Below are 22,730 nucleotides of genomic sequence, written 5' to 3'. Positions count from 1 at the left end.
ATTTACAATTTCGTCCTTAATGATGGAAGGAAAATTGAAGAAAAGATAAAGGCTTTTTTTAACATTTAGGGGATAATTTTAAAAAAAATACCAACATAAATTTTTAAAAAAAAATTAAAAAATGGATAAGTGGTATTTTAAAACATGACTTTTTATTTAGAATTTGTGTTTCCAAACACAACTTGTTAAGTATACATATTTTAAATTCAAATTAAATAAATCATATTTTTTAAGAAAAAAAATTGTGTTTAGTAACACAACTTTTTAATTTATTTTATTTTATTTTTGAAGTTGTGTTACCAAACATGACTTCTTTTTTTACTTTGTTTTCCTAAAAGTCATGAGTTGAATTATGACTCCCTTATGTTTTTTTTTTTGCAAAAATTTAATTTAAAATGGCTTCCATTTGTTAAAAAAAATATAAAGTCATGTTTTATAATATGACTTACCCATTTATGTAATTTTTTTAAAATAATTTAATCATTTCCTAATTTTGAATAAAAATTTTCCCTCTTTGATTTCTAAAAAAAAAAAAGATAAACAAATAAAATGTATTCTCAATTTTTATTTTAAAAAAATTATGTAGAACATTTTTTTAAATAATTAAATAAAAATAGATATCAAAATATTTTATGTTATTATTTCTAGAAATAAAAAGGTAAACGGTAATATGTGATCTTAATGTACTAGTTCAGGAAAAAAAAAACCAAAAATGTTATTAAAAAATAAAATATTTATTATATTGAAAATATAAAAATTAATATTTAGTTCTAAAAGAATTAAAAAATATTAAATGATATTTATTAAATATTTATTAATCTTTCAATAATACTTGTTAAAATGACTTAAACAAAAATAGTTCTCCATATTAGGAGTCAAGTTGTTCCTTGCTAACAGGACTTAAATAAAAAAGTAGTTTGTAAAATTAGAAATCAAATTGACCGCAGTTTATGAATATTACGTTGATTTAAAAGGTATTGGATTCATATATTTTAATGTACTATTTTTTTTTACATAATTATTTTTTTTAGTCTCATAGATGAAAAAACATATGAATAAAATGAAAAAATCCATAAAAGATAACCAGTTAAATTTTTCAATTAATTTTCAGTAGAAACTAACGGGATATAATGTGAAGCCTATATGGCTTGTTAGCTAGAGGAGAAATAAAGTAAAGCATGGGATTGATGGCTCACATGCTAGACACGTGTGGGACATTTACCTTCTTCTTCTGTACATAGTAGATAAAGCAAAAGGGGGAAAATAAAATTTGGAGTTGGAAATTGGAAAGACACAGAAAAGGAAACCTGCGTTAAGGATTTTAAGCCGTAAGAAGAAAATAATGAATGTGAATGGAAAGTACGAAGAGACTGAAGAGACTAAGGTTGGCAAAATTAATAATGAGCCAATATTTTGGAGTTGGAGAGAAAGTGCCAGACAATTTCACATCAAGGGATCAAATTCTTGTTATTTATGTGTTGACATTTCAATTTGACAATCCTAATATCATGCAAGTTTTATAAACTTATGCGACTTGGTTTTGTAGGAGCGCACAAATGTTCGACAACTTGATCAAGATACACAAGTGGGGGTGCACAAGACCACAAAGTGCTACCTAAGGGACTAGTCAAGTTCAAACCCAAGTGGCCCATAAAGAGTTGGGTCAAAAACAAAACAAAGACAACTAAATTAATCGTGTATAAATATCAACAGGAGTTAGATTTAACACAAGAGATTAGTCTCTTATAACATAAAAAATTAAGGTTTGAATTTATGTTGAATGAAGTATTAATGCTTAGTGTCTGACCATATCTTGGATAAGATTACTTCTAAAGGAGGAGATCTGAAAAGAAAAAAAAAAGTTACGTATAAGTGAAGATTCCATTGGGTTATCAAAATGCTTTGAAGGCAAAATATTTTAAATGTTAAGAGAAAGGGTATATTAGAGTCATCAAAGGACATATTGTAATTTATTAGTCGCAACAAGTAAAAAGAGACAGGAACAAGTTTTGGGTGCCATCACAAAATGTGATTAATTTGGGAGCAATTTTGTGCAACTTTACCAAACGCATCAATTAATGACCATGTGAATAACAATTGTTCTAATTTGTTTTGTCTTTATTTTTAGATTATATGAATATTTTATCTTCAAATATTTAACACAATTAAATACTCAAATAGTATTTGAATTCATGATTATTAATTAAGTTTGAATAATATTGTGTTAGTTAATCTATGTATTCAATGATTAATTTGTTTTTTCTTTGTTCAATTTGATATGAATCTGTGAATAGAAAAAGCATCAATAAATATGTCAGCACCATAGGAAATGTTTAGACAATATAACGCCCGGCCTAGTTTTATTTTTTAAAAAAGGAAAAGTTGAACTAAACATATTTAGAGAAAATTGCTAAAAATATTAAATAACTTATTTGTAAACAAAAGAAAAAGAGAAGAAAAAATAACCTTAAAAAAAGTTAATTAAGTAGCTTTTAAGAATAAGCTACGCACTTTAGTATCTTACTCTCCTTTACTCAAACTAAGTATTTGTTAGGAGACCACGGCTAATATGTGAGTGGAATAGGTCTTGCATGGTGGAAAAATTAATTTGTACCCTATGATTAAAATGAAGGTTCTATGATGTGAGGGTGCATTATAGTGAACAAGTAGCATGTAACTATTTTTTTTTTCTTTTAAACAAAATTGCAAATAAAAACTTCAAAATACAGCCACTACCTTCTCATCCCAGCAACTACCTTCTATCCCAGCTACCACCTTCTACGACTTCATCCATACATTTTCACATTTTTAAGTCATTAATATTTCAACATTTGCTTCAAAATTCATTTCCAAATGGCCCAAATAATATCTTGGTGAAAGGAATCAAAAAATATATTCAGATTCACAATTGCAACATCAAATTTCATCACAGAAATAACCAAATCCCATGAAACAAAATCATTAATTTTAAAAAAGTAAAAAACAACATCGATGTATTTTTACAAAATCAGTATAAAAAAATGTGTCTTTACAAACTATTGTTTCTTCCTAACTTTTCAACTCAAGAAACAAATTGCCACAATAAATTTAACTACAACAACCTGTAACAAGAGAAAAGAGGTAAAAAAAAAAGAAAAAAGAAGCAAAATAACAGAAACAGATGCATTGACGACGAGGGTGTGAGCGGTGGGATTAATTAATCAAAATAATTAAATAATAGTTTGACGTATTTTAAATATTAAATAATTTTTTAGATGAATAATATTAAATAATTTTTATATTCTAAGACAATAAATACATATATATTTTCATTTAATTCTGTTTTATGCAAAATAATTAATCAAAATGTTATTAACAATAACATTGCTCAAATAAAAAATATTCAAAAGTCGTTTTCTGGACTTTGGCGTATTTTAAAGTCAATTCTTGACAGCCAACCAAAAGAATGCATTCCTCCATCAAAAGTTGATTTGTAATATAATAATCACACCAATATCTTACCCGGTTTCGATGCCAATTGGCTCTCAAAGGTTTGGTAGGACTCCAAACTTCATCAAACTAAGAAATAAATATCCTTCGTGTTGAGGAGACATACCCAAGAGTATCATTGAAAACCCCAATTAAAAAAGTCTTACATTTTAGTGATGCAAAATGCAATTCAACTTGTAATGAATAAAAAAAAATCCAAAAGGCAACTCTTGTCCTATTTGATATGTTAAATAGACCATGTCAATATTGTAAATATTGTAAAGTGTTTTATATTATCAATAGATAAAAATCATTTTTGGTACATTTTTATGAAAATTACCCAAAAATCAATAAATTTATCGTATTTAAAAAGTTTTAATTGAAGAATGACAATAATAAAAAAAAACTTTACATTAGTGGTGCATATATTATATATTCGTATTTAAATGTATTCTTTATTCATTTTAGTCTTTTGACATTTTATCAAATAAAATAAAAAATATGAATAAAGTTAAAAAAAACATTTGTATTTGAAAACTTAATGATTTGTTTGAATTAAAAGTGAAATAAAGAGAAAATAATAAAAGAAAGAAAGAAACAGGAAAGGTAAAGGCAAAAGAGAAATAAAGAAAAAAAAATGCGTTGTTTAAATGAATAGAAATGAAAAAATAAAGCAAAGAAGTTTTTCTTTCATTCATTTGAATGAGTAAAAAAATAATTAAAGATAAATTAATAATATATTTTTATACTAACTTAAAAATTAGTTTTATCACCATATTGATTTTTATGTTTCAAAATAATTTATTTAATTAAGAAAAACTAAAAAAATAACAACTAACATTTTCTCCCCTTTCATGATAGGTTGATAGAGATTCATTTTTACATAATATTGGATATATTAAAAATATATTTTTTATTTTTCTTTCAAATAAATAAGAAAAATTAACACTTTTAACCTATTTTACTTATATTGAATTTTTTTTATAACAAATCTAAGACCTCTTTTAAACTAATAAAACTCTTTAGACCAATCCCTGTGGATTTTTACTTAACGGAATTATTTGATGGATAAGTAACTTAAAAAACAGCATTAGGGCAAATAGATTGTATCATTAAAAATAAAAAAAGTATTTTAAAATTTTAACGTGACAATAAAAGCATACTAAAAAAAGGCTAAAAATAAATGTTGAATTCTGGCTGAGATATATTGTTTGTTTGTGACTGAATGAAGCAAGAGTAAGGAATGAGTGGGCAATTTGCATCTCTTTAGGCATTGGCCAGTCAACAAAGCAACAACATTTGATTTATATTCCTCTTATTTTAGGCATTTCCACAACTCAATAAAAAATCTCACGCACCCCTTCTTTCTAACCATACGTGCCCCCATCACCATTACGGACAAATTTTCACTTTCCCACAAAACAACCAAAATTATTTCAATTCCCAGGAATACTAGATTCTTCTCATTTAATTTTGTATTTTTACTTTCCTACAAAATAATTAATTAAGAAAAGTAATTAATTTATATCTCTTCAACATGTGATTTAGGACTAGAATCTAACCAATCAAGATTCTTCTTTGTAATCATACACTTAGTTAGCCTATAACACCTATATTTTATTTTTTGTTATTAATAATAATCATGTTTGATTCAGATAAAATTAATTACTCTTAACCATGTCAATCATACATGCAATCACTGGTCGGCTGGCATCCGGGGTAAGATGTGAACGGCCACCGGCTCGAACTCTTCCGGCAGCAAAATCGGCACAATCCGCGGCGGCACAGCGGCGACATCGACGACGGAGATCCCGGAAGAAGGCGAAACGACGCACAGTTTTCCTCTCTGAGCGACGATTTGTTCGGCTCCTTTGAGTCTCTTATTCTCGAGAATGTCTTCCCACGCGTCCTGTTCCTCCACGTATCTTCTGAGAACACCTTTGGCTTCGTCCACAACGTACATGACTTCCTCTTCCATGGCCGCAACGGGTCCTCTCCAGCCGTACAGCATCCCCTCCGGCATCTCCTTCCAAGCATCCTCCGCCACGTCATAGACCACTCCTTCTTTCGCGGCGTCTCCCTTGACGTTGACCATGCAGAGTTTCTGCTTCCATCCAACGGCGTCGATGGCTTCTCTGCTGAACCTGCCGTCCTTGAGCTCCGTTTTCTTTTCCCAGACGGCGTTGGGGTTTTGGAGGTTCCATTTCTGGAGGGAGCGCGCGACGTGGATGGAGAAGTGGGAGCCGATACCGCTGGCGACGTAGACGGTGGGGCCCAGGGAGCCGAGGGCGCACCAGCGGCGCGGGGTGGAGAGGGTGGGGCCGAAGGACCAGGTTTTGGTGAGGGGGTGGAAGATCAGGGGCTGGGGGAGGGCCGGGGAGAGGTTGTGGGTGGTGGCGGCGAGGAGGACGAGGCGGTTGGAGGAGGAGACGGACTGAACGGAGAGGCTGCGGGAGAGGAAGGAGGGGTGGCGGCGGAGGAGGAGGTGGTGGAGGGGAGGGTGGGGAGGGAGGGGGAGCCAGGTGGCGGAGATGGGGTCGAAGGTGTGGAAGTGGATGGTGGCGGAGGAGTGGGAGAGAATGGCGTAGAGAGAGAAAAAGGGAGGGAAGGAAGGGGAGTATATGAGACGGCGGCAGGAGTGGGAGATTGAGAATAAGAGAGAATGGTTGATGGAGGAGAGACACAATTCTGCTATGTGGTCGGGGAGACCTGGGATCAGAGGTTGTTGTTCTTCAACATCATCATCATCATCATCATGTTGCTTTTGGCGTTTGGAAGAAGAAGAAGAAGAAGAGTCGGCCATGGTGGATTTATGTGGAAGACAGTTAAAGTAATGTTGGATTTGAAATAAAAAGCTAAAGTAAGGGACACTCTCACTCTGCCTTTTTGCTTCATTAAAACATATCCCATCTTTCCAACTGCTCTGCTGTCCAATTCATAACAAATAATCAATTAACCAAAAAAACATCTCTCTCTCTCTCTCTCTCTCTCGGATAATATTATGATCATTTTTTCATATTTGAAGAAAGCGTGACAAAGTAATAAATTAATTGTTGAAATATAAAAATTTAATTTAATTTTTAATGGATAAAAGGTATTAGATATTAATTTTGTGAATAATTTACTCATAAATTAGTTTTTAAATTTGTATCTTAATATAAAATTGATCTTTGAAAATATAATTTATGTAAATTAATTTTTAAATATTACAACTTAGTAATAAAATGATCTGATAAATCTAAAAAATATATATTTGATTTTAAAATGAATTCAAATGTTTTTTATGGTGTGGATAACAAATGTTTTTTCAAAAAGTTTGCATCGATATATTAAATTATGACATTATTCGAAGAATGAGTTAATATAATTTCTATATACTAACATTATAAAAGAATTTTACAATTTTAATCACGATAAATATAAGTTTTAAGATTATTATAAAAATTAATATACTTATCTTATATATTATCATTAATAATGCCATAAAATATATTACCTTCATCTCAAATATAAGAAAAAAAGTTAAAGTGAATTCACAGGATTTGTTTTATAATGTCGATAATAAATGTTTTTGCTGGATGAAAAAAACGTTTTTGTTGGCATACTTATGACATTATTAATTTAAATAATGAGTTGTCAAATCTACAATAATATAATTTTTATACACCAACATGCATTATTGTTAATCACGATAAATATAAATTTTAAAATAATTCTTATAAAAACTAATATACGTATCATATATTATATATTATCGTTAATAATGCCATAAACTATTTCATCGTCAAATATCCCTAGTATTTTGTTATCATTATAGCCTGCACTGGACCACAACCCTACTGAATCCACTTTTGCCGCCTATGACAATAATGTAAGCATGCCCATCCTTATTATTATTTTATACAAAAGCAATAAAGTAGTCCATCGTAATTATAAAAATAAAAAAACAAGCAAAAAAGTGGGAACAAAAAACACACACTAACAACATGTTTAGTTCTGAGTTGAAAATGTAGCCACACGAATTTTAGTGAACAAAATGTTGAAATAATAAACTTACAATTTTGACATTTTATACCTGGGAATGAATGTGGTGACTTTTTTAGAAACATGCACTAAAACATAGGATTTATATCGTCAAAAAGAGGTTGCTTAGATAGGCAACCGAAGTACCACCAACAAGCAAACCAAGAACAATATCAAACCCAAAAATCTTATAAAAGGAGGGTTGAATTTTTATTTAAATGTCTAATTTTTAATAAATAATATTTTTAAAAAAAAAATTATTATTTTTAGAAAAAAAATTAAAACTAATTTTTATATTAAATGATGATAATCTTAATTATTATTTTAATAACAATAAACACACAATTAGTTTACATACTTTTTTAATGGTTGTCACTTTAATCATTATAATAAAACAAAAAACACAACTAATTTTATACTAATTAACATTAATCATCATTATAATAAAAACATACAAAATTAATTTTATATTAATTAACTTCATATATACACATATATATATATATATATATATATATATATGAGGAATGATCAATATAACTTTAATAATCATTACATCTATTTATCACTTTCAATTGAATAATATTTTCTTAAAATTCACTATTGAATTAAAAGTTCATTTTTACATAGATTGTATATGCAAAATTTCATATTAATCCAAAATCATTTGATAACTTGTTCATATAGACTAAAATCAACCTAATATAATCATTTCAAAATATACTAAACTATATTGATTATCTTCTTGTTTTTTATTCAATTTTGACATAGATGATCTTAATAATACATATATATTTCAATGGTTAGATGAATAAAAATTATATTATATATAAAATTATAAAAATAATATAACAATTATTAAAATTATATGATATAATTTGACTCTTCCTAAGGAAGGAGGAGTTTCAACCCTTTATGGCTACCATATTTGTTATTATTATCACCACAATCATATGTATTATTATTGTCACAAGTTCACCATTAACTAAAATTCATTTTAAATATAATTTGAACAATAACTTTATAAAGCATAATAATCTTATCATATTCTAATGGTGAAAACCTTGTATGATATTCTTGTCCTTGTTAACGAACCGCATGTTCTTTTTCCTCGTATTAGGTATTTTAATTTATTAACTTTTTTGAGGTATTGATAATCGGTACATAGCTGTTTCAATTGAGAGTTGAGGTCTTGTCTTTGCCATTCCAATTTTGCAATGGCTTCCGGCAAGTTCCAGGAAAGTGCACGTGGGTGGTGTGAAGCACGACGACTCACGAGTGCATTAAAGAGTGTTATGGATGCATCATGCATGCACCATGGAATGAACCGGAACAATGCTGCTTTAATTTTACAACTTAAGCAATAAATATAAGACAAACAAAACGGGGGAATTAGTGGTGCTAGCTAGCTAGCTACTTATATCCTGGTGTTTAATTATAAATTACTATACATAATAAGTTTATTAATTAACGTTTATAATAATTATTTTTTAAAATATTAATAATATTGTTTACCCAATTGTTAAACTCTTAACATAAAACATAGATAATCATATTAGTGGTATTTACTAATAAGTATAAAATGAAAAAAGTTTTACATTATTGACAATACACAATCATCCATGAACCAACACTAACCCTTACTGATACCAAACATTTTGACTTGATGCAAACCGATATTCTTTTGTTGTTAAATTCCGTTTGTTTGGTCCTAAGTACCCCAAATTCAAGCATAGCTAAATGGAAAAAGGTGTGATATTGGTGTGGTTGAAGTGGGGCAGTTGAGCTAGAAATTACATAGGATACGTTATGCGCAGACTAGTAGTAATATAATATGAATGGTTCCAAAAAGTACCCTCAATGGCACGCATGCTGCTTCAGCCACTTGTTTATTCTATTTTATAACGTGCAACGACAGTGATTGCACAACTGTTTGATTAATTATTTCTTTCTATTTTCTGTTCATGTCCACTTCTACAACATAAGCAATGACTGATTTAGATAGTTAAGAGCGCGCGGTGTTATTATATTGTACATTCAGTTTTTTCTTCTTCTTCTTCACTTTTAACATAATTTATCATATTTGTTAATTTCATCTTCTTCCTTTATTTTATTTTCTGTATGTCTCTTTTTTCTTCCATCCATTATATATACACTTTAATTTTTGGCTGTATGTCTAACTTTTTCTTTAAGAGCATGATAGTTTCAGTTTTTTTCTCAAATATTTTTGAACTATCTTGATAAATTTGGATAATTTTTAAGAGAATAAGAATGTATAAAAAAATAGGTTTCAAATTATTTTGAAAATTTATAATGAATGAATTTTGAATAAAAAACCAGAAACAAAAAACAACCTATTTTATAAATATTAATTTACTTTTATTTTTAATTTTAACAAGTGAACCTTCAATATTATGGTTTAACGTTTTAAGTGTATGCTTAGATTATAATTTGCACACCCTAAACCTTAATCGAAGACTGTAAACTCAATTTCATCCTCAAATAATTAAAAAAAACACGGTTGATCAATTGGTTTTAAATAAAAAATTATATTAACAGCTAAAAAAATTATTAAAGAATGTAAAAATTTGCTGGTTAAAAATTCTACTAGAAAAAAAAATGAAATTGTACATAAAATTAAGATAGAGTATGACAATATTATTTCATAAAATTTATTGTTAATGTTTTTTTTAAAAATATTAATAGTCCAAATACAATAACCTGAAGGACGATTTAGAGTATCTTGTTAATTAGTGTCACAAGAGTATTACTTAAGAGTTAAGACATTAATAATATTTTTTTTTATTAAAATCACTTAATAAATACAGTAAAATTACAACAAAAACACAAAGATAATTAATATTTTTGATAAAAAAAAACTTTTTATTTTTAATACCTAAGTACTTATCCAATCAACACTTGTCTTAGATATTCATTAAAAAATACTGTCGGACTAAATCATTGTAAGAGTAAATTTTGTTATAGCTCCTTAACAAAAAAAAATTATTTGTGATTAGTCTTTTTTAAAGAGACTAATAACAGATGAAAAAAATTTATCAGAAAATAAATATAAAATTTGCTAATTCATCAGAAAATATAAAAGTATCATGTACCAAAAATAATTTTTGTTTTATTAGAAAGCAAAAATAATTTTTTTTATTAAAAAAATATTTATTAATAATCACAAATATATTTTAACCTTAATTAAATTACCGTGTCCCAAATTTTCTTTTTGAACATGATACGGTCTTTATTCTACTCAAGGTGTTTTTTTTACAGCAATTCTGCTCAAGGTGTTAAAAATAAACTAGATTGTGTAAGAACTGAACTGGAAAAATGATTCGGACAAATTGAACTGGTTTTTAGTTTGGTGAAATTCAATCTAAAGCTGGTAACTCAAAATTGCACTGGTTCAGTTAATCAACCTCTTAGTTCAGTGCAACTTTGTTTATAAACAATTCAGTTATCAATAATTAGATTTAGTTCAATCATAGTTAGGTTGATGGTTTTTACTTTTTACTCCCTCCTCATAATAACCTCGTGTAAGAAAAAAATATTTCAAAATAATCACCATTTAACTTTATAATATAACATTAATTATTTTTTTCACTTATTCCTTATAATATTAATGATGGGAGTAACAAAAACTAAAAATGAATTAATGAGATAAAGTCCATTTTGTAAAATTAATATATTTTTTAATTCATTTATTAGTTTTTCTTGGTTTGAGTAAAACAATTAAGGACAACAATTATAATGCGTGGAATGAGTAGTTTATTTGAACAGCCCTACATAAATCTACTTTCGATTTTATCAACTGTTATTATAGATAAGGACAGTCAAGACCCTCTGCCATTTGTCATCCAGATTCCTTTTCCTCTTTAGGATGAGCCAGAAGCACGGTTTGTAAGAATGAATATACTCAATAGTGCCATGCTATACAAATAAACCATATATTGCCGCAGGGACACCACCAGCTATCACTCTTCATCTTCACTATTCAATAATAACAAGATTTTTCTTGCTCTTCAACCTCTTTGCGGCCCTAGCATCAATTTCTTGTTTATCAGTCGGCTCGAAATCATAATATTTTTCAATTTGCTTTAGTATTCTATTTCCATACTTTTCTGTCCTCAATTTTCCAATCAGCTTCTCCAACTGTGCACACACAAAAATCATAACTCTGGTCAGGATTACATCGATGCTCTTCTAGGAGCCCTTATGCTATGAATGGATATATGGACAATGGAATGGAGTGAAATGGTATTGAATGAAATAACGTTCCATTATTTGGATTGTTAAAATTAGAACGAAATGGAGAGGAACTTCATGGAATGAATTCTAATTTCTATTCCATACCCCTTCCCTTTTTCTTCTCTAGTTTGAGAGGGTATAGGCTGGAAGTATGGAACCGTTATTTTTTTCCTTATCATTATAAAAATATCTAAAAAATGAAATGGTAAATTTGTTTGATAATTTCCTTCCATTCCACTTTATTCCATTTTTCCATCCCCCATTTCATTTCAATCCACTTAACATTATATATCAAAACATAGCCTAAAGTTGCTTCTGACAATTTTTCTCAAATTAAATCTTTGTTTAGTTTAGATATAGATCAAAACACGAGCACAAAACTAAACTACATAGCTTAGAACTTGCCTGTTCCAGCGAGTTTGGTTTTTGAGAAGCTAATTGGATGATTTGTTCAGTGGACAAGACAGAGTGTGGGAGTATTCCTCCATGAGCAGAGGACAGTTCTTTTCTCAGCTCATCAAGCTTTAGCTCCAAACCAGAGGACCCAAGACACTGTTTCGCTGACCTTACACCATCTTTAGTTCTCTGTTCAGTGTAAATCTCAAGTTTCACAGATTTCTTCCCTGCACATAAAACAATGACAATCAGGGCAGAGTCAAGTACATCTGGACTGTGCACCAAATAAAGTGCCAACAAAATGTAACATGGAAATTCTGATGTTTTCAAATCTATTGGGTACGGGCAGCTTAAATAATAACAAGACAGGTTACAAGTAGGTATAATCAACATGTGTCCATGACATTTCACAAATCGAATGCAGACACATACACACAAGTATTTTGGAGAAAGTATCAGAAGTGTTCAGTGCTACTAGATAAATTTGTGCAAGCTTGGCCATAAATCAGAAAAATCAACCAAATTCATTGAATCATTAAAGAATTTCATGGTTGAATAAAGAATTAAATAACACAGCACAGACGTAACACAAAAGACTACTTTAATGGCTTTGGCCATGATAAATTTAGCTTTATAGATTAACATCTCTGATAGGAAATCATGCATACCTTGCAATATTTGCTTGGCCAATGACCCCACAGCAATGTAAGCATTTGTGGCATAAGGTGTATGCTGAAATTCTTCTTTCTACATCAAGAAAAGGCTGGCTCTAAATCACCCACTAAAAATATTGAAGTATATATTTTTTTACTATAAGGTCAACTGTGAATGGTTGATGCTTTAAAATTAGAAGTTAGAACTGATAGTCAATGCAATCCAGAGAAAAATTATTATTGAATACATTCCTTTATATTTACAATTCAAATTTCACATGGTGTAAAGTAATGTTTTGTGTTTATCTTACTTTTTTTTTGTTGGGTTGGGGTTGCTGTTTTTCTTTTCCTTTTGAATCAAACTAATAGCATAATCATGATATTGTGATTGCAAAACTGGTTCCATGTCTAAGATGTAAATGGAAAGCAGAAAATTCATTGTTCACTAGTTTTATAGCTGGGTCGTGTTTGAGGTACACATTTGTGCTTCAAATGAATCTTGTTTTTCGCAAGGGACTAAACGAATTGGAGATTGAATTCTAGCTGTTCAGTACAAATCATGGGAAAAAAAGTGAAGTTTCACTGCAAAACAGAAAGCTAAGACTGGTGATTTTCAAATGTTGCAAAGAAAGTGGGATTGTTTTTGTATGGTATAGAGTATAGACAAATAGACAATAAGTTTATTACCTACAAGGACTTTGAACTTTTGTCTCTGACCCACAGCTCTGTTTTTTTTGTACCATAACAGAACAACAGACTAACAAATGGACATCAATAATGATCATACATTTTAGCCTCAGAAGTTGATGAAAGGAAAAATCAGAAAACTCAAGCATGGTCTTCATATATGTCTATTAGTGTTTGCTCTTTAATTTTGACTTTTAAATGTAATGAAGTTGTCTTGCCTTGTCTACCATATACACAATTAATTTTAAGAACAAGAAATGTTTCTAACTTTCAGTATCAAGGGAACAATATATTTACCAAAAACCGTGCCAGTAAAAGGTGTAAGATGAGCTGCTCAATTTCCTCCCGTTTCAATTCAGAACCTGGACAATTCAATGTAGCAAGATGAGATGAGATTCATATTTGTGATAAATTACATTCAAGAAACAGGTTAAGATTGATATAAGATAAATATTGCAATTTTCATGAATTATGGAAACTAAAGGAGGAGAGTATTTCTATTTTCAATGAAGTTTACAAGAGCAGTTCACACACATCAGCAGCTTTGGTGTTGTTTTCTTTTTTTATTCTTTTTATATTTGGTCTCTTCACACTACAATTGGGTTTTGACTTTTATGCCTCATGTAACTCCTCCATTCTTATTGTTAAACCATGTTAGGTGGCTGGACAAAACCAGAGCAGAAGACTGATTAGGCCCAAAGTTCTTAATACTTTATAGAAAATATATCTAGCCAAATATAAAGCATAAACAGAGCAGAGTACAAACCAACCTAGTTCCTTCTGTTTTATTTTCATTTTATCAACTAATTGCAACATTGTTGACCTTTGATCATTTGCTTGCATATCTTGCAACAATGAAACCATCAGTTTTGCATGACCTGGAAATACCCCCATGCAAAATTTTGTGTAAATAAAAAAGGAGGAAGAAAATAGGAAAAAGTTGAGAGATCCGAAAGAAGAAAAAACAAAGGAAATCAATTACTATAATACGAAATATAGGGGAAATGAGATGTAGAAGGTAAAAATTGAGCCAAAAGTCAAAACAACACACCAGAGACATCTACTTCCTTCACCTCACTTGAGAATGCACAGATGTCGCACATCCCTGTAACATTGAGAGTATATAAAGCCTGCAGCAACAGGGCAAAGAATAAAAGAGAAGTAAATGACAAGATTGAAAGGTACCATTGCACTCTTGAAGTGGCTCAGCAAAATGATGGAAAAAGGCACTTCGTCGGCATTGTCTTTTGGACTGGCATTAAAGAGAGTGAAAATTACAAATATTGTTGAAAGTAAAGTGTAAGAATGAAAAGAGAGAAAAGAGACCTCAAATAATATTCTTATGTATTGTGACATGATACAAAATACTAACCAAAGAGTTCTATTTATGCTAAATACTTGGTTCTTAATCCTGATTAATCAAAGGAACTCATAAAATCCCGAAAGTAAAATCCCTAAGAATAAGACAAGGGTCCTAAAAATGGGTAACATAATTATGCATCATTTCTTCTTTATTTGTAGATATTATATCAATTTAATTTATGAAAAATCTATGACTTAATGTGCATAATCATCTTCCATAATCACGAAAATGAAAAGGTGAAAGAAAGGCACTCAGTCCGATCATAGTACAGCATACAGAAAGGACTAAAACTGAATGTATATGCTCATGAAATCATCAAAGATGAAAATGAAACTTTAATATGTTGTTTTGTATGTATTCACACATCCACAGATAGGCAATCAATAAGCCTAAATATTTAAGAACCCTCACCTAAACAAGAAGAGGAAGGAGAAAGAAATCAATGTTCTAACTTTAAAAACTTTGAAGGAATGAATAAGTATTGACTGAGGAGATCAATTACCAGCAAAAGTTAAATATCACAGAAGAAAATTACCAGACAATATCGTACAATGTCATAGAGATTCTGCAGTCCTGAATTTTCGTAGAAGACCATTGAGCTCTGAGAAAATTGTTATGACATTTGATCACATAATTCAGCAATGGAACAATATGCCTGATCTCCAGCAAGCTCCATTTTTTTGCAGAAAATGATAAATAGACAGAAATAAGCACAAACTCAAAGTGAAAAGTGTTGCAAAGCTTCACCTGACGTGGAGCATCACCGGGTCTAAAGTACAGTAGGCATTCAGAAGGAAGTCCATCTCGGCCAGCTCGACCACTTTCCTGTCAAGAAAAGTTACATAAAAACCATCCCTTGGCTTTCTTTCAACTGCCAGCTTAAGCATTTAAGATCAATGGTTCTTTGTATTAATTATTAAAACGTCTATGCAGCCCCCATTTATCTTCATTAAATTGATTTTTAGCACAAGGTTTGGGAAGCATGGGCTTTATCCATGCTTCAAGCCCAAAATACTTTTGCATGAGATTATGTTAGATAAAAACCATTCCAAGGCCTTCACCCAACAAATTAAGCTTCTAGGATGATTGGATCTTGACAGATAACATAGAGAGGTTAGCTAATAGGAGAAAATATTATTAGGATCAGGGCAAAACCTGGTAGTATGTTTCCATTGATTTACTCAAACTGTGATGGATGACAAACCTGACTACATGAAAATATCTAGCATTAAATGTTATCAGCTTCAATGAAGGTAAAGCAAATACAATATGCACGTCCACTGGGGATGTCAGTTGCAAAAACATTCATAAGCAGGCTTCTCTATGCAACAAAATAAGCTTCATAGTCCACCCATGCAAGCATCAATTTGAAACAATTCAATCATGTAAGGAATCTTGATAAAGATATCTCCAAGACTCCAGCAGAGTTCAGATTGAAAGAGACATCACATCACTGATTACAAGTCATCACATCAATACCCCCCCCCCCCCTCCCCCACACACACAGACACAAAAAAAAACATTGATTTATGCAGTCATAAAAAGAAGCCTTGTCGAACAATACATCAGTAATGCAAAAAAGTAAAATACAAATGCACGTTAACAATGAAAAAATAAAAGTAAAAAAAAAAATGAGAGGGAGAGAACTGGAAGAGAGAAGGCGCAAGTTTGGAAGTTAAGTGTATGTTTGTGTTCATATCTGCATTAAAAGCTAGGAAAATAATACAATAGTATGACACTGAAGTTTGAAATTATACAGTTCCATTGCATTTATCTTTTTCATATAGAAAACAATTACAGTTGCAAAAATGTTATCAATAGCATAACACATCAATTATAGATAAGATACTGCTGAAGAATTTTGAGACAGCATTGCAATACTAACCATCTGGTTTGTTGATTCCCATACCAAAAGCTACCTGAAATGTATTAAAAAAAGTTCAATGTTGTAAAGGCCAAAAGTAACAAAAGCATGTGTCACAGGGTGACAGTTGTAATGATACATACTGTACCAACAATGACCTGCAGCTTGTTATTGCTCCACCTGTGTGATCAAAATCTCCATTAACTCGTTTGGTAATGCCAACATCATATCACTTACAATCTATTATATATGCACAAATATGAATGATGCACAAAAACCAGTTGGGCCTCAAATTTTAAATGATATGATAAGATCTAAGACAGGAGCCATATTACTGTCTCTCAAACTGCTTTCATACCATTTAACAGGGCCCAGACAGGCCAATTGAAACCTATACTCAAATTCAGTCAAGTTCTTCTAAATTAAGTATTCGTGGATTAATGGATAAGACAGAGCTAACAAGTCACGGCCAATACTGAAATCAAGGCAACTGTATTCATTTAGTTCCTAAAACGCATGCAAGTAAAACTTAGGCATTCAGTGACATATTCAGCACTGACACACACATAAAAGAAAAGGCATTACCACATTACTTATTTTTGAAGAAAATTTGTATCAATATGTAAAGCTGACAACATTCTGATGATTACTTTACCGCATGTGGACTTTTTCCCGAGCATTTACATCCATATCGGCATGATAATAATCAGCTGAAATTCCTCTCTCCCTCAACTCCTTTGCAACCTAAAATAATCTTGACAACAAAAGGGATAAGTATCCACTCTACCTCACAAGGAACATATGATAAAGGGGCACTCACATATCCACATTTGAACAAAATAGAGCAAACACTATATTAGAAGATAGTTTAACTTGCGAGAATATTTATATTATAATGCAAAATTCAAATGTATGAACAATAAGGCAGCATGCTTTGATGTAGTCAAGTGAATGGTTAGTTAGTATATCCTTATGGAACCGATGGAAGAAAACTTTTGTAATTCTAAAAGACAAAAGTAATATAGTTGATTTGTTGTTTGATGTTTACCACCAAAACTCTAATGTTAATTATGTGGATGTCACAAAACAGCTGGGTAGCACACCAAAAAGAGGCTGAAAGGTGGAGAAAAAAACACAATCCCAACCCAAAGAAAATTTAAGGGCAAAAGAAATGTGTGGATTGTGCTTCCTTGAGGGCAATATTTGACATTCAAAATACATAGGCCTAATTGTCAGAAGAAAGCCATAATCAAGCATACCTGTTCACATTCCTTCCTTGAGAAGCAATATACAATCCCTGATTCATTATTTGGATAAGATTCTTGAATGAATTCTGCAATTTCATCAATGACTACCTTCCCAACGGATGACTTTTCCTTTACCTGCAGTATAAAATACGAAATTATGCAATTCCTTTAAACTTGTCATTAAAGCCAAGGGTATAACTTCCTTGGAGGAGGGGGGAGCATCAATATAAAAAGTAAAAAATTCTGTTAATAGATATTAATTACAAATATACCATATAAAACAAGTTTGGCCTATTGACAGTGCTGACGAATTTGACACATCTAGGAATATGCAACATCTCTATCAGATCATTTTGGACCCTCTGAGTAGCAGTTGCCTGAAAAATAAATGTCATTAATAGAAATCAAAATTAAGTATGAAAAGCATATCAAATCTAATAATTTTATTTGCAATACTTAACAGAAACTTGAGATAAAGACGTACAGTCAAAGCAACAATAGGAACACGAGGGAACTGTGTCTTGAGAATACTGAGGCTCTTGTAGTCAGGTCGAAAGTCATGACCCCATTGACTACAGCAATGTGCTTCCTGCAATGCAAACCATAACCAGGAATTATATTGTCATACAACTAACACAGCATTGCTATGAAACTCTGAGACTGTTGAAGGATAGAGGAAATAGTGAGTCTAGACATGTAGATGTGTAAAATGCTAATAGTGAATAAAGCTAAAAACAGACAACATGCTAGAAGCCAAAAACAAAAAAATATTGAAGTTAATTAAGCAAATGTAGGTCCTGAGTCAAGAGCCAAATAAACCTTGTGGAAGCAAGGAGCATTATTTTAACAGACCTTATTACTTTTTTGTTTTGTGTTTGGGGATTTGTGCTAACAGAAAACCAAACTCTAATAAGCTATTAGTAGGAGGCTTTTATAATTACCACTCCCCCCTTTCATGCAATAACCTTTGCCTTGAAGAAAGGACAACACACACAAGCCCACTTTATTTGTACTGAAATTTAATTTCATTTAATTTTGAAGAATGGGATCAGAAAGGATAAAACTCTTAATCATTTGACCATAGTACTCCAATCTAAGTCAAGAACTAGATCAACCAAAAAACTTAAGCTACTAAGTGTAGGTGGAGGCACAGGAATGGTCTTATCTCTAACATATGATATACCATCTGATGTCATCCAAGTCTAGGCAATTATATAAATAACAACTAGATATGAAAGTCAAGTGATGTTGTAAAATATGGGCAATGACCCAAATCCTTTCTGTCAAATCCTATTATTAAATAGATTAAAGGTTAATAGTATTATTTGAAGGGAAATATTCATGAGCCACTAACTCTCCACCATGGAAAGTCTAATCAGAGTCTTCTAAACTGCAAAACAAACACAAAAGACAAGTGACTAACAATCCAGATGTCCAGATAACTTTGTCTTCATTGTTGATAATCACAATTTAACAATCTACGATGAATCAATGCATAGTTGCATTTAGTCAAAACAGGCTAATAAGTAAACCAGCAAATGATGCAAAATACAAAAATATCCCCATAACGCTTTTGCATTCATTCTTAAAATCAACTTGTCAGCAACCATAGGCATTCATAAAAAAGATGATTTTGACAAATATAATTCAGAACAAGTCTATAGAGCATATGATTATGAACTCACATCAATTGAAATTAGAGAGAGACGACCAGCATGATGGCATTTTTCAAGTTTTGACATAAACCTCTTGCTTTTTGAAATCTTTTCTGGAGTGACATACAATATTTTGAGTTCCCCCTCTCCCTTCTCCAAAGTCTTATATATGAACTTCTCATCTCCCTTATTAGTTGAAGTCAACATATACGCTGGAATGCCCAAAGCGGTCAAACCCATTACCTGAAGCAATCCCCCCACCCAGGGGAATAAAAGAGGCAGAAAACACATTTTAAATTCAAGAAATTTTTCATTGACCAAAAACTTGTATTGGATTTTAACATAATGAAATGCACCTGATCTTGAATTAAGGAAAGCAAAGGACTGACAACTAGAGCAATTCCATCACGAAGAACAGCAGGAAGCTGGTAGCAGAGGCTCTTGCCACCACCTGCAGCCATAATCACCAGAACATCTCTTCCACTCATAATGGCATTAATTATCTGTCATCGACATTACTACTTGTTAACAAAGTTTTACCCAAAAGTCACAATCCCTATATATACCAAAAAAAAATCATAAACTAAAGCCCTTGATTATGATTCTTTGATAATCAATACACTTATGATGACAGCATTAGAAAACAGAAAGAATACACTACCCAACTTTTAGAAAGCAAATAGAGTCTAAAAATGAGAGCATCACAAATCTTAAAATAAGAGTTAAACACAAAGAAACTAACCATTATGACACGTAAATCAGGTAAGTAACCCTGTACAGATATTATATCACTATTAAGAAAAATTTTAAAGCCTGATTCTTTAACTAATCAATAACAAACAGCATGGGGCTTAAAGCCTTGAACCCAGACCACAAGGCTTAGCAAGAAGCTGGAGCTCCAGCAGCCAATGCAAAATTAAGAAATCACGGTAATACGACATTTATACTCTTAACAAGAGGTGCAATTCTACATAAGACAGCACATTCATATCTTCCCTTTACTATGATATCCCACTTCCTTTCTCTCAGCTAATGGATATGGAGAAAGAGGGAGAGAATGTACAATCTCAATCCTCAACTTCCAGATAACTTCAGTTCATTTCAAAGGAACAAGAGATGGACATTCTCATTTTTCTATCCCTTTGAATTTTATTTTATTTTCAAACTTCCACCTTTAGTTATTACCTCTCTTTGATTTGCACGGTAGGAGGAAATGCCAAAAACATTCAACCTAACATCATCAGCTTCAGAATCCCATTCAAATTCCCCACTCCAATTTTCCGCAGCGCTCGAAGCCGCATTATTGGCCTCGTTTCCAGATTCCTTACACGCTTCCAGAATAGCACTCAGCTCCGATTTTCTCTCGTACAAACTCTCTTGCCTCTCGATCAAAGCCCTTATTTGTTCTGCACAGATACATAATTTCATTTTAAAATAGTAACAACTTCGTCTGCACCATTTGGCGAACAGAGTCATTTGCATGAACCGCAACCGTTTCGTTCATGGCATTAACTATTAACATTGATAGTGATGTTGAGTGAAATGGGGGAAGAAGCACCTTGGACATCTTGAATTTCAACCTCGATGTTGAGAAGCTCCTCTAGAATCTCGTTATTCTCCATCTCAGAACAGTGTGAGTGTGAGGGCACGGCGAAGCAACCCTAAAACCCCCACGCTTGCTTGAACTTCGATGCTTATGTATTGTTGCAAGAAAAAATTGCAGCAGCCTGCAGCTTTCAAAAAGAAAAATAAATAAATAAAGTGTAAAATTATTAAAAAAATCATTTTTCAACTTTCAATTTTTTTAAAAATATTTTAACTTTGAATGATAATTTTTACAATGCTAGTATTTTAGTATCGACATTGCATAGAATAAATATTTATTTCGTATGATTAAATTTATAGGAAAAACAGTTCTTAATATATAAATTATATTAAAATTAATTAAATTGAGTTTTTTATTTATGGTAAATAATTTATATTGTAATATGATGTTTTTAGTTATTGATAACGTTATTTAAGCATATTAAAATTCAGACTATAGATATTGAAAATGAAATGAAATATAATATATCCTCAGCCATGTACATCCTGAATTATCTTTCAAATCATTAAATTTTAGAAAGCAACATTTAACTGTCAAAGTTTGATCTAATAGAAAAAAAGTAATTATTATTGTCATTAAATATGTAGAGTATGAATAAATTTGTTTCCGAAAGATAAGTTTAAATTTTATTCTCCAAGAGTGAAAAAAGTGTAACAAATTTATTTACTAGTTTTGTTCATTATCGATACTAAAAGAGTCTAACTTATGCTTATTAATTTGTGAATATTTTACATATTCAGAATGAAAATGACTATTTAATCAAAATATGATTTGATATTCATCTAGTCTTTTTTAAATTGTTACAGGCATGACATTATTACAATAAACACTTAAAAAAATAATTAAAAAAACATAAATTAGAATAAACATATTAATAAACATAATATTAATTAATAAGCATAAGTTAGACTCTTTCATTAAGGAAATTAATATATAGATGAATTTGTTGTATTTTTTCCCTTTCAAAAACTAAAATTTAAATTTTCATTTTTTGAAATAAATTTGTCATTATTTACCCTTTAATTTAACATTTTAAAGTTTGTTCCCTTTCCAAAGTTAGCCTTCCATGTGTTGCCCCTCCTCATTCATCCTACGCGCACACTAACAGGGCCACAAAGAAAAAACTCTTTTTGTATCTTGTCTTCGATAGTTATTCGCTTTCTCTCTTTGGGATCTAGGTTTCAACATTTCAAGCTTTTGGAAGGACCTTAGATTTTGCTATGGGGGAGCCTGTTAAGCATTTAACTCACCTAAGGGATAGGTCGCATCAGCGTCGCACCTGGTTTGAACAGCTAAATGCTTTGGCTCAATTTTGTTGATTCAAGCAACTTTGGTGATGCAAACACTTGGTCTAAACGTAAAAATTTCAGATTGTATAGAGCAAAACGAAAACGAAGGAATGGCATACCCAAAGAGCCAATTGGAAAACTCTCCAATGACATCAATGAGAACTCCAACAACAATAAATATCACTAAAAAAGCCACCTGAAATTTAACATAAAATTATATATATG

The 22,730-nt window shown here is 31.0% G+C and overlaps 2 protein-coding genes across 4 annotated transcripts; both read right to left on the bottom strand.

Annotated features, from left to right (window-relative positions):
- Positions 1-4,754: 4,754 nt before the first annotated feature.
- Positions 4,755-6,453, bottom strand: LOC100783435 (F-box/kelch-repeat protein SKIP25). The gene has a single exon (XM_026123832.2). The coding sequence runs from the start codon at positions 6,269-6,271 to the stop codon at positions 5,165-5,167; it is 1,107 nt and encodes a 368-aa protein (XP_025979617.2). The 5' UTR covers positions 6,272-6,453; the 3' UTR covers positions 4,755-5,164.
- Positions 6,454-11,264: 4,811 nt separating this feature from the next.
- Positions 11,265-21,339, bottom strand: LOC100817635 (ATP-dependent DNA helicase Q-like 2). Of its 3 annotated transcripts, none has more exons than XM_003534277.5 (20): positions 21,169-21,339; positions 20,796-21,016; positions 19,967-20,113; positions 19,641-19,853; positions 18,440-18,544; positions 18,228-18,332; positions 17,968-18,090; positions 17,364-17,452; positions 16,852-16,888; positions 16,730-16,763; positions 16,000-16,052; positions 15,592-15,669; positions 15,380-15,445; positions 14,667-14,733; positions 14,533-14,586; positions 14,252-14,359; positions 13,779-13,843; positions 12,810-12,888; positions 12,151-12,368; positions 11,265-11,649 (listed from the first exon to the last, which is right to left on the bottom strand). In XM_003534277.5, exons 1-20 carry the CDS (start codon positions 21,230-21,232, stop codon positions 11,488-11,490), a joined length of 2,088 nt encoding a protein of 695 aa, XP_003534325.1. In that variant the 5' UTR covers positions 21,233-21,339; the 3' UTR covers positions 11,265-11,487. The 3 variants fall into 3 exon arrangements, with proteins under 3 accessions (XP_003534325.1, XP_006587645.1, XP_025979616.1); XM_006587582.4 differs by having other exon boundaries at positions 15,395-15,445; XM_026123831.2 differs by lacking the exons at positions 11,265-11,649; positions 12,151-12,368 and having other exon boundaries at positions 12,810-12,922; positions 21,169-21,328.
- Positions 21,340-22,730: the final 1,391 nt, after the last annotated feature.

The sequence above is a fragment of the Glycine max genome, chromosome 9 (genome assembly GCF_000004515.6).
Source record: "Glycine max cultivar Williams 82 chromosome 9, Glycine_max_v4.0, whole genome shotgun sequence".
Taxonomy (NCBI): domain Eukaryota; kingdom Viridiplantae; phylum Streptophyta; class Magnoliopsida; order Fabales; family Fabaceae; genus Glycine; species Glycine max.
This window is presented reverse-complemented; position numbering and strand designations above follow the sequence as displayed.